Here is a 13944-nt window from a genome sequence, read left to right as displayed (position 1 = left end):
TGTTGAACAGTTATATTTCTCAGTCTCTAACACAAACACTAGGTAAAATGGTTATGAAACGAAAATAGAAACAAAATCACATTTTGCATTTCAGGTTAGTTCAAACTCCTATATTAAATTATTCAGTATGGCAATTGGCTGGTTAATTTACAAAATTTTCATCAAATATAATAGAAACAATAGGAACAGTGGTCTATGTTCTCAACACCTGGGGATCCCAGGTTTGATTCCTGGGTGGGGAAGAAATGGTTCGACACACTGCCCTTCATCTGATGCCACTGTTCACCTAGAAGTAAACAGGTACCAGGGAATTGGAGAACTGTCGTGGGGTTGCATTCTGGGGAAGTCAGTAGTTCGACCTTGGATGGGTGAGGGACAATATACAAAGCTAAGTACAAGATTCCTGTCCTCAATAAAGGATATTGCCGTACATTACTTTATTTTAACTTGCCCGACGTGTTTTAAATACTATTATCTTTTATTTTAGTCTATCCTTTTGAAAATTGACAAATAGTTTAGAGATACATATATGAGCATTTTCCGATACCTTCCAAGAAGGGCATTTTACAATGCTTTCTGATATAGGTATTTTCCGATACATTCTGATATGGGTATGGCTTGTTACCTTCAGGTACAGTATATGTATTTTCCTGATACCTTTTGATATGGGTATTTTGATGCAATTTGATATGGGTACCTTCTGTATGCTCCCAAAGCATACAACATCGAATATATTAACAATTCTCCATAAATATCAATAAAATTGATGTATTTTGGGTGAGAAATACAAAACAAGAGACCTTTATTTATGTTTTCTTTTTATAACATAAAAATAAAATATCATGTGCTCCAAAAAGCAGATACCGTAAAATGAGGAACATTGTTCTAAGACAAGCCGTCGGCTTCCTGTCCTCATCGAGGATAAATCAATGTAAATAATGTAATTTATTTATTTATAAATAAATTACTCAAATAATCATGTAAAACAAGGATCTTTAACAAAGATAAAATATAAATAATTCAAAATTTCAAATTATGTAAAATTTCATACAATAACATATTTAACAACCATGTTGCTGTGCTCAAAACACAATAAATTATGTAACCAATATTAAAAAAAAGTTTAATATTTCTATAGAAATATGTTGCTGAGCAAGCCTAGGTGACGGCACGAGACGGGTATTGTTCTAGGCTAAAGGGTCTCCAAATTATGACCAGTGGGCCACATCCAGCCCACAGCAAGTTGAAAAAAAAAAAATAATAATCTTCAGAGGGATAGAATTACAGATCGAATTATAGAATTAAGGATAGAATTATAGGTTGGATATATACGCAGGAAAGAAGTGATGTGAGGTACAACGCCTTTAATGAGATTAGGGAATATTAATAACGTATTAGTGAGATGATGGTGGTGGTGCACACAGCACTTCAAGGCATTTTTATGTATAGGGAACAATTCAAAACTCCTCCGGGTACACGGGGTTCACATCCTGTGCATCAGGACTCCAATAAACAGATGCCATCTTGGAAAAATATTGTGTGCATCCCAGAGTGATCACAGCTAATGCATGCAGCAGCAGTGTACAAAGATGTCTACAATATCAATCGGAATGGAATGCTCAGCTCAGTTGCACATTCTTGCAGTACCCAAGGTGAAACACCATCTGGTCCTACTGCCTTATTTCTTCCTAGACCCTCGAGTAATTTTTCAGTCAGTGTACACACCTAGTTGTGCTTTGCGGGGGTTGAGCTCCGGCTCTTTGGTCCCGCCTCTCAACTGCCAATCAACCGGTGTACAGATTTCCGAGTCTATTAGGCTCTATCATATCTACATTTGAAACTGTGTATGTAGTCTGCCTCCACCTCATCACTTCCTAATGCATTCCATTTGTTAACTATTCTGATGCTTAAAAAGTTTTTTCTAATATCTCAATGGCTCATCTGGGTACTCAATTCCCACCTGTGTCCCCTTGAGAAGTGTGTGTAATTACTGTGTACTTACCTAGTTGTGCTTGCAGGGGTTGAGCTCTGGCTCTTTGATCAGCTTGGATGTATTGGTCTATGTATAGACACTCACATGTATATGTATTGATCTATCTATGTATAGACACTCACGCATGTGTGTGCCTGCGAGAGTGTGTGCATGCGTGTCTGTCACCCAGAAGTTATGGGTGATTTCCAGGGATACACGATCCTGATTTTATTGAATATTTGAATCAGTGGGATGCCCATAACTTGTAAATATCTATAATATTAAACTACATATAATAAATAAGTACCCCTCCCAAACTAGGAGTGTGTTTTGCTCTCTCAAGCCAAAAATGGTCACTGCTTGCACGAAAGCAGTGGAATTTCACCGACGGAGGGAAAACATATGAGCAGCGCCTTGCAGTAGGCACTGCACGCACAGCATGGGGGGGGGGGGGGGTATATTTAAGGGAGCGCGGGAGAGGTCATGACCTCTGTTTAACTCCAGCCGGCACCTGCTCCACAACGAAAACACTTGCAGCCCCAGCACCCAACCAAAAAAATACAAACAGTCCAGGTGGGACAGCCCAAAGGTGAAAAAATAGCTGATGCCATGCTCCAGGATTCACCATCACTGTAGGAAAAACTTGCCTTAAAACAAATCCACTACATGGGTGCCCTCCAGGCATTGGACTACGTCGGCAACAGGCACACTAGATCCAAAGGCCCTCTATGTGGCAGTGGCTTTCTGCCTTGGTGCTGTAATTCACATTGAATACAAATGTATTTGCAACAGGGTGGTAGCTGACCAATATGGATTGCATGGGCTGCACTGCAGAAGCTCCAAAGGTTGGCATGAAAGACAATAAATTTAATGACATCATCAAGAGGAGCCTTGCTTCAGTTCATTGCCCAGCAGAGAGAGAACCTCGCGTTGTAAGGGCCCAAAATCCTGATGGTCCTGTGCGCCATCCAGACATCATCACAATATATGCCTAGAAGAGGGGCAAATAACTGGTGTGGAACTACACACATGTAACCACCCTGGCTGACACTTACATACACTTCAATGCTGAACCTTAGTGTGGTGCAACCAACCACAGGGAAACAGTAAAATCAAACAAGTACAGGCAACTGGAAGGTCAGTATACATTAGTTCCCAAAGCATCCAAGATACTCAAGACCTGGGGTGGGGGCACCTTGAGCCTTTTCAAAGAACAGGGGTTCCAGGCTCATTAACACCACCCAAGAGTTGCTAGTTTCCTGTTTCAGCTCCTCAGTGTAGTAATTCAGAGGGGAAAATGCCTGCTGTTTCCTTGGATCTTGTCTGGAAGCTGTGGATCTCAAAAGAGTTCTACAAACTTTAACCTTTCATTGTATTCACCAATGTGAAACTTGTAACCTTTAATATATTAAATAAACCAAAACAAAATTAAAAAAGTAGGAAGGGTGGCAAAACAAAAGAACATGGAAACTACACAGGGAATTGTAGGGGATGGGGGGGGACCCTCTAAAGCTTTTTGTGTGCCTTACTCTGTCACTATGGGACCCTTTCTTCCAGCCAGAGGTGATAAACACTTGATCGCACATCTAAAATTCTTGTGGGACTTGCATCACAAAGTAAATTAACAATGAATTAGCATTTCACACACTAACTTTGGTGATATTGACATATATTTCAGCACAAAGAATTCCTGAAGCATAAATTTGTTTCACTTCCTGCCAGGATTGGTTGTCATTTATAAAACGTTCTAGGCAATCAATAATGGTAAATACAAATTCTCAAATTAACATCGTCACCTTCAGAATTTACAAGAATGTTTAAAACTGGCCTATCCCCCCACAATTATGCCAACATGTAGGTAATAATCCAGGCATTCTACACAGCTTTATTCATCAGGGTATAAAAAGCATGATATGGATCACACATCCTATCAGGCTTTGTTTATAAGGGTGTAAAAAATATTGCTAAGGGATATGTATGATGCCTCTTACAAGGCTTTGTTTATAATGGTTACTAATATTTAAGTTGCAAAACACCTTAAAAATACTGTTCAGCCTCAACAAAAATTAAAACAAATTTATTAATAGTTTGATAGTGTAGAAATATACTGTAAGAGCTCAGCAATCCAAATTCTGGTAACCGAATAAGCTCGAGTTCGAGTTTGTGGCTGCTCAACTCAAATAAAAATTTGATTTTTGGAGATTTCTAGCTAATGAAACCCAAAATTAGAATTATTTAATTTCTGTACTTTCCAGGCAAAAATTTGGCTAACTCAAATGGTCGAATGACTTGAATTTGGGTGGGGCCCCCCATATAATTTGAATTATCGAGCATAGACAATATAAAAGATGACAAATACATACAGAGTACAGGAGAACAGCCAAATTAACTTTTTATACATTTGATGTACATTAATATATAAAAGAACTAGAGAGTAAGCCAAAATAAAGTGGATGGCAATAAATAATCCAACTCACATACATATATGAAATGAAATGAAAGTAATGACATTTTTGATCTGGCCTGGACCCTAATCAAGTTTTAACATAACTTGTTAAGGTTTAGAACTCGCCGAAATGTCGTCACTTTCAATTCACGTGCATGTGTTGGACTAGATCTTACATGCTGAGAAAGAAGCAATATATATACATACACAACAAAATTACAATACATGTAACATGATGTATCTATGAGAAAATCCTTTCAGCAAGACAGTGGAATCAAACCTGCCCTCTAGGTTACCGCAGACACATGCGGTCCAGTAGGTAATGCGAGCATTTGAGGTGATCTAGAACATGGCATCAACTCCACTACCCTGCGCCAAAGATTTTCCCGCATATATATATACTGTGTATATATACAAGTGTTTCTAAACTTTGCTACAATGTATTTCAATTTTTGTACCACACCAGGATTGATCAAGACCATAAAGCTGGTTCTGCCTAAACCTTCAAGATATCAAACAGGCAACGTACCTTACGGGAATACCTCATGTACGGCATTAATGGCTTGTCGGGTGCTTTTGGAGGTTTTGGGATTCGTCCTTCCCCACTTTGCTGGAAGAAATATTCATTAGAGAAGAAATTAATTTCTATTAAAAACAAACAAATTATTGAATAAGAACAAATGTCCTTTGATTGCGTTCAATGCTTTTAACCCAAATTAATCATGAACTCTTTTCATGCAATGTTCAGGAATAATCATTTGCATTTTTCTGACTCAAATTTTAATTGCTTCAATTCACATTACCAATCTTATTGTCCATATTGACAATCATGCCATTTAATGGGAAACAAATTTTGTTTTTGTTTTTCTATCTAATAATATACTGTATCAGAAATTTCTATGATTACACAGTGGCACAATGTTCATGTGAGAGGTAAGTGATGCATTATAATTCTACAAATATTACTAGCACCAATACTACAACAAAAATCATATAGGTTTTACTAGTCCCTATTTTCATGATAATTGATAAAAATTACTAAAAATCTACGAATATCTCAAGAGATATTTAATTTCTACAATTTAGAATAGGTGCGTCAGTTCTACAAAATTGTTAATAATTAAAAGTGCATCCCTTTGATATAGCAGCAATATTCATGAATTGTCAGAAATCCTAATTTACTAGAAATACTGCATATCTTGTGAGATGCAATAACATTTCATTCCCTTGAATCATCGGAAGCTCAAAATAAGGTCTCAAACATATGACATGAATGTCTTGCCAACCAGGCCATGGATCCTCACAAGGATCTCGGGAGCTTCAGAGATTCTTCCTTACTGTGAGCATCCATGGCCAAGTTGGTAGGATAAGTCTTGTACTTTGGACAACAGAGTTTGAGTCTCTGATGATCCAGGTGAAAGGAACTGTATATCTTGTTTAATCATTTGTTCTCAAACAATAATACTGTATTTGTAAATAGTATACAGATGTTAACAAATATCACACACAAAGAATATGTAATTTATACCATCAATCAATATCCATCAGTATAAGCACACACATCAAATATTAGCAGTTAGAGGGAATTAGTGACGCACCGATGACTTATGTTACCTTACTCACCCCTCCCTTCCCCGACCCCATCTTCTGTGGGTTGAAGGCCGGGTTGCCGTGCACTGGAGGTGTGAATGGACTGGGAACGTTTGCCTCCCCAACCCCTTTGGAGGAGGACGAAGGGGTGCTGGGAGTACGTGCCAGCCGGTCTGCAGGATGTCCAAGGGAATGAAACGGGTTCAACAATTCACAGATCATACAGTACATTTTACCAGATCATTGTATCTACCCATGATCTACCAGATCATGGGTAGCTCATACATAAGCTACCCATGTGGTTCAATACAAGACCAGTGTGATCATACCAAACACTGATAACATTCCAATATGCTAAATATACTTAAGCAATGAATCAAATCATACAGTAATAAACAGTCCTAATACTTATTCAACACCAAGACAGATCTATAGAGGCCTATAATAAAATCTTAAGTAGAACAATAAAGCCTAAAGTAGAAGAGAAAATACAAAAGTTAATCTTTTTCAATAAGAATTACATTGAAATGCCCTAAGTTCTAAATTAGGATACTGTCAGGATAAACCCTGAAGTTCATTAGGATACTGTCAAACCCTCAAGTTCATTAGGATACTGTCAAATAATCCCTCAAGTTCATTAGGATACTGTCAAATAATCCCTCAAGTTCATTAAAATAATGTCAGAATAATAGCATTTTTCACCCTGTTGTCCTAGAACAACAATCACGTCTACACTAAATTAAATAAAAACAAACCTACTACAGTACTCTATACTCCATATATAAAATTATGGTAAAGATTATTATTTAATTCCAAAACTACTTAGGTCAATACTAAGCAACTACTGTTACTTTTGAATAATAAAATATTGACACCACAGAAACAAAACAAGGAAAAGCAAAGAGACGTTCAATGTATGTAACAAGAACGGCAGATGGTTAATAACCAGAACAGGAATGGTTAATTATGTCACCAAATGTTAAGGTACAAGCTGGGAAAACTAGTATGCAATATGTGTAAAATTGGAGACTGGCATCAGGGTCTACATAAACTCTACGATTGAATTTTGTGTGAAAAAATGGCTCATTATTACCTTAAATGCATTGATCACAAAACATAATTTCAGCGATGAATGTAATGAAATGCCTCTTTCTGACAAACCACTTCATAGCTTCCCGTTGCTCTGGGAAACTCCCACGGTGGCCCTCCCAGAACTCATAAAACATTTAACAAGATAGTAATGGCTAAAAGGTTAATAAGCTTTCAATAAAAAAGCCAGCATTGAATGTAATGAAATGCCAATTTCTGGATGAGCCCTGGTGACATCTCTGAAGCCATATGCTGAGATGGTTACCATCTACTGGGTTACATCAGCCGTAAAGTCCCAGAGGCCTACCAGGAAGAACTGGAGCCTGAGCCCAGCCCCCACACAGGCACTGGGATCAGTGACATTTATTTTGCCAACTCACTAGGGAAGGCAACTAAAAAGTTAGTGAGCCAACAACTACTGCTGGGTTCAAAAAGAGACTGAAGCCTCAAAACTAGCTGAAAGAACTCCCCCAACCATGTAAATAAATGATCGAATTCTTTCGGACCTAGCACAAGCTCGTTTGCCCCACCTCCTCCACTCTTTTGGGAAGAAGGGGATGAAGCTCACTGCCTGCCGGGGCTTGAACTCCCAGTTCAGGGCAGATGTAGACATCCACATGACAATCTGGAACGGGAGGGAAGGGGATCAGGGAGCCATCAGGGGCTCACCCAGAAATTGACGTTTCATTACATTTAATGCTGGTTTTCTTGGGGAAGCCTCTTCTGGCTCCCTGAAGCTAAATACCCACAGAGAAGAAGGAAAATATGAGAATTCCCAAGGAGGAGGGAGCACTTTAGGAAAAAGGACGAGAATCCCGGACAAGAAACACGACCCAAGGTCACACAAGAGCGCCGAGGCCTGGGAACATTCACCAAATACCGGGCCCTGTTTTACCTCCAAAATCCCACATCCAAACATCTGTCCAGGAGAAATTCACAACCACAGCCAAAAGAGCAGTGTACCTTTGAATGCCATGGGCACGAGGGTAGACAACAGGCTGGCTAGACTTGATTACATTGCGGATGAACCAAAAAATCCTAGCCTTGGAACAGGGAACCAATCAGAGGCCCGAAGGTAGCAGTGGAGAGCCATCACACAACACATCACACGACTTGCCTACGACCGAACTAACCAAGCATCAGTGATCATAAAACCTTCCAAATGCCAACCAACTTATTCTTCACCAGAAAAGGACCTGGCTGCAGACATAATGCCCATTATGGCCAAAAGAACAAAACCCTCCCTCCAGAGAAGAGTATGACGCACCCTCTGGAGTTTCATGAATGAACCATGAGAACATCATCATGGAATGCAAGCTGTAGCAGCTCTGTCAATGCAACATAAAAAATGGGAAATAAGAAAGAAGAATGGGAAAGAACACAGTGCTGTCTGCAAGAGCACTGGAGACTCACTGGATGTAAACAGCATGGAGAGCGAGACTTCGGCAACTCGGCAGACGAGCTACTCAAAGCACACAGCTCCAGAGAGACGGGGACCGAACAGAATCCAACCCCACCCCCCTCGACTGAGACAATAAATCATGGAGGAACAGTTCAAGTGGAGCCGAAGCTTGGAGCCCAAGGGAATATGAATCCTCCACAGTACAGTACATGCCACAAGATCACACACTTCTGAACCGTACAGTGCACCCAACAAAGGAGAGACCAACAACCCTGGCCGGCTTGGTGAGTGCTGGTCACAAAGCCCAACCCAAAGCCAAGGCATGCATAAAGACAGTGAGTGAGGGCAGAGGAAGGTGCCAGGGAACTGAACCTTGCAAAGCCCATACTAGTTCCAAGAGAATTTTATAGTTTTTGAGACTGAAGCCAGTTTTAAGGTTTCTGTCTCTTTAGAATCCAGCAGTAGTGAAGGTTGTTTTGTCTCGCTGACTTTCTGGTTACCTTCCCTGGTGAGGTGGCACAAATAAATGTCACTGCTCCCTGTGCCATTGTGAAGGGGGGGGGGGAGGGGGTTTGGATTCTGGCTCAAGTCCTGGTATGCCTCAGGAACTCTACATCTGATGTGACCTGGTCACATCATGAGAAAGAAGAATGATTACCAATGATGGTAATCAACTCAGCATATAGCTTCAGGGAGTCACAGGAGGGCTCACCCAAGAAAAGCTAAACTCACAGAACTCGATGCAAAGTGCAATGATATTTCTGTTCCCAATACTATGAAGACAAGGAAATGGTAGTTTTTCATCCATTTTCATTTATAGTAATGTATTGCTTAAAGCAAATTGTGATATGAACAACGTTATCCATTTTATCTACAACTTCTAAAACACACAAATTAATTTTCTCTACGTACTATACAATTAATGCCATTAAATGTAGTGGGGAGAGAGGGGTAGACAGCCCCCCCCATTGTCTGTAAGTATTCTGAACTCTCTGCCATTAAATTCAGATAAAAGAGGGCACGAAAGAGGGAGGGAGAGGTGGGAAAAACTCTGATGGGAGGGGGGAAAGAGGGTCACATTATGCCTGTAGAATAAGCGCATTAGTGAATATGTAAACATGCAAAAACTGCACAATGTAAGTAGCACACCCTACCACCCCCCTCCCCTCACACACACATGTTCAGTACTGGGCCCCCTTCTGCTCTTAATCTACATAAATTATCTACCAAAGTGTGTTCGTTCATGTAATTATTTACATATAATTGAGTGCTGCAAAATATTAGCTGTGAATGATCAAATGCCCCTAGATTTCAACACGAGTAACATCAAAGAATCCTTCAGAATACTATACAATGCCAGTTTTAAGAGTATGCAGTAATGACATGAATCCCACATCCAATAAAGCTCTTCAAGAAAAGAGAAAACTAAACCTACAAACACTAAAGAAGGTCCAGAGGAGATTTGGTCACAGTATACAAGTTACTGAGAGAAAAAGTAGACAAAAATGTAAGCTGGAAATACAAAGGAGCCACATAGATGTGAGGAAGTACTCCTTCAGTTTATTGGCAGTGAACACTTTGAATAAAGTACAGAAAGATGTGGATGAGAATAATTAAATGCACAGCTTTAAAAAGTCAGTATGACAATCATTGGAGACTATTACTGTTGCAACAAGTACCAAAACATGAAGTGGTGGCAGAGCTAATCCACCACATCAACAAGTACGTGTAAGCAAGAACACACCCATCTGCACAAAATTGGAACAGGAATAGGAAAAAATAGACAAGGAAGAATTTTTTAAACCTGCAACTTCTAGAAAAAGACGCCATAGATTCAAGCTTAGAAAACCAAGGTGCCGAAAAATGAAATGAAGTTCTCATTTGTGTACAGAGTTTCGGATAGTTGCAGTAATTTGGATTGGAAGGTAGAGGATGCTAAAACCATTGAAAGCTTCAGAATATAATAAGACAAAGATTATAGGGAAGACCAACACTATGAAGATAGTTCTCATCCAGTAACTACACTTACCTAATTATATATATACTGTAGAAGGATCTTTCTGGAACCTAAACAAGGTTCAGAGTGATGTATACAGCCTACATCATAAGACTATTAGTGAAATGTGGTCCAGAGCTTAAAACTGGTACTAAAAATTCAACATTTAAGCTATGAGAATAGAGTAAAAGGGCTGAAACTTGAAAGCACTAGAAGTTGGCTAAACCCAGAGGAGACATGATTTTGGTATACAAGATTCTGGGAAGTGTATACAATGTTGACAAAGAACAAGTAAGGGAAAGCAGAACAAGAGGCCGTATGTGGAAACTCAAAACAAAGCCTATGAGTGACAGTAAATTCAGTGTATGAGTTGTGGTCCTTTAAAATGTACTAGATGAAGAGCTAGTAAAGACAAATACAATACAAAATTTTAAGTGATGATATGACAATATCAAAGACAATTCTGAGTAAAAGTTACCATATCAGATACCATACAAGATTGTGAAAAGGTGGGCCCAAGATTTACTCATCCCTCATCTACAAACACCATTAGGTAAGCACACATTCACGCGCACATAGGCATGCACATCCACGCACACAAAATTACATAATAAAATATTTATACACACCGAAACCAAATGTGCAAGCCAGGTTTTAAATCTAATCTTTCTATTTTGTTAGACAATGCAAGTCATGCAATGAGAGCAACTTGCCAGACAAGCCAGGCTTGTGTAACCTATAAACTATCCTTAACCCTTAAAGTGCTTTTATTATATGACAATTTATGTTTTGTGTCACTGTTTGAATGATGTTTTTATGATATATGCAGTTTAAGGGTTAACTATACAGTATTATATGCAATTAATACCACTCTTCAAACCACATGAGTATTAATAAGTTCCGGGATAGAAGGGCATTAGCTTTAATACTGCTGAGATAGTGCTTGTGCTCAATGAGCAATGGCAAGGATAAGAGGTTGGGAGAAACTGCATTGCAGCACAATGACAGTGGCCAACCCAGATGGCAACATTCACGAGGGAGTCGTAAGTTTGCAACATTCAGAAGGGAGGAGGGGGGGGGACCATGGGGGGCAACACATTCAGGGTAAGATAAGCTCAAGACGGGATAGCTGTTGCTGCTTTCATGAGACTCTCATTGTTACCTTTCGAACTCCCTGAGCCTCCATTTCCAGAAGAGGTGGAGGAGGATGAGGTCGTGGTGGCTTGGGGGAGAGAGAAAAATGGGGAGGATGATTAAATTTTCCCCATCAAGGGAGCATTGTCAGGTACCAGTTCAACACATCCTCTCACCCAATACATCATATTTTTAATCAAATAGACAAATCCATTAAAAATGCGACGTATTAGTAAAAAATTCAAGTACTCTAATATTGACTTTTTCTGTATATAAGACCTCAATGGGTTAAGTGGGTTGCTTGGCTTCGTATGCTTCTGGTTAGGAAGAACAGTTACATACTTCACGAAGTGGTAAATTGAGAGAACGGGCAGTCCAGTTAACACTGACATTTCAAGGGTACTTCAAAGAAATAATACCAACACTTCGGAGAAACTGACAAGGGGAGAAAAGCTTGTAATCAGTATACTTGGAATTTACCAATAATTATCAACAAGTAAGAATAACCAACAAATCATAATGACAGCCAATGGTATACTAAATTATAGTTAACTGTTTACATGTGTATAGTGCATAACTAGATACCCTCTGCTGATTTCAGGACCTTGAGATTAAGCAAGGATTTTTTTTAATAGAATCAAAAATAAATTTAAATCAATTTCTAATAAAAAAAAATTTTGTGTGATAATGGGTAAAATGATGTTTTGTTTATAATTGAAGTGTGTGAATGCATATGTATGTATGTATGTATGTATATTATATATATATATATATGTCGTACCTAATAGCCAGAACGCACTTCTTAGCCTACTATGCAAGGCCCGATTTGCCTAATAAGCCAAATTTTACTGAATTATTATATTTTCTCTAATTTTTTTCTTATGAAATGATAAAGCTACCCATTTCATTATGTATGAGGTCAATTTTTTTTTATTGGAGTTAAAATTAACGTAGATATATGACTAAACCTAACCATCCCTACCTAACCTACCCTAACCTATCTTTATAGGTTAGGTTCGGTTAGGTAGCCGAAAAAGCTAGGTTAGGTTAGGTTAGGTAGGTTAGGTAGTCGAAAAAACATTAATTCATAAAAACTTGGCTTATTAGGCAAATTGGGCCTTGCATAGTAAGCTGAGAAGTGCGTTCTGGCTACTAGGTACGACATATATATATATATATATATATATATATAATTGTGTGTGTATATATGTTGTACCTAGTAGCCAGAATGTCGTACTTGGCCAACTATGCAAGGCCTGATTTGCTTAATAAGCCAAGATTTTCTGAATTTATATATTTTTCCAAATTTTTTCTTATGAAATGATAAATCTATCCATTTAATTTTGTATAAGTTAATTTGTTTAAATTTGAGTTGAAAACTAACGTAGATATATAACCGAACCTTAACCTAACCTAAACTAACACAAGTCAATAATTTATGTTCTTAATATAATATAATAATAATAATTCAAATAAACTAATTGGAAACAATTTATTGAAAATAAAGAAAATCACTCGGCCTATTAGGCAAATCGGGCCTTGCATAGTAGGCCGAGAAGTGCGTTCTCGCTACTAGGTACGACAAAATATAAATATATATATATATATATATATATATATAAATATATATATATATATATATATATATATATATATATATATATATATATATATATATATATATATATATATATATATATATATATTTGTATTGTGTACACACTGCTTAATGCTGTTTATATGATGGGTTAAGCAAACAAAGCTCACAAATTAACATGACAGGCAGCCACAATTTGGGTTACAAAAGGCCATAAAACAGACGAGGGAGATTGGAGGAACATGTTGGGATCGAACAACAGAAATGGGAAATCATTTAAGACGACGAATAAAGGAAGTAATGTCTACTTTCATTCCTAAAGCAATAGTGGAAAACAGACTTTGATTTATCTTAAAAAGAAATTCCTTACACAAAGAAGCATGGCTCATTAATATAAAACTATATTTCTATTTTAAAACACAGTGCAAAAGGCTACCATATACTGTACTGTATATACATGAAAAATACAATCAAAACATTTACCAAAGCCAAGTTTCAATTTCTAAGTGCACTAATCAACCATAACATAATTCCTACACTGAAATAACCACAAATATTTAAGAAAAACAATTTCACTGCTACAGTACTCTACTTATATATTACATTTGTTTGTTATTGTATAGATGCCATGCTTTATTGCTTAATGATGAACCGAACTTTAGATTAACATTGCTCTTGAGAACATTTAGAAAACAGTTGCTTCATACACCATTACACA

General features: G+C 37.9%; 1 protein-coding gene across 34 annotated transcripts in view; it reads right to left on the bottom strand.

Annotated features, from left to right (window-relative positions):
* The window catches only part of Bap111 (Brahma associated protein 111kD), a 72647-nt gene that overhangs the window by 36386 nt on the left and 22317 nt on the right, over window positions 1-13944 (bottom strand). For 17 of the 34 annotated variants that reach the window (XM_045746970.2, XM_045746974.2, XM_045746960.2 and 14 more), the window contains 3 exons: window positions 11658-11717; window positions 6033-6181; window positions 4948-5028 (listed from right to left, as the gene is read on the bottom strand). In XM_045746970.2, coding sequence (XP_045602926.1) covers window positions 4948-5028; window positions 6033-6181; window positions 11658-11717 — 290 coding nt within the window. The remainder of the gene's footprint in view (window positions 1-4947; window positions 5029-6032; window positions 6182-11657; window positions 11718-13944) is intronic. The other 17 variants (XM_045746976.2, XM_045746983.2, XM_069339417.1 and 14 more) reach the window with 3 other exon arrangements.

This window comes from Procambarus clarkii, chromosome 41 (assembly GCF_040958095.1).
Source record: "Procambarus clarkii isolate CNS0578487 chromosome 41, FALCON_Pclarkii_2.0, whole genome shotgun sequence".
NCBI lineage: Eukaryota > Metazoa > Arthropoda > Malacostraca > Decapoda > Cambaridae > Procambarus > Procambarus clarkii.
This window is presented reverse-complemented; position numbering and strand designations above follow the sequence as displayed.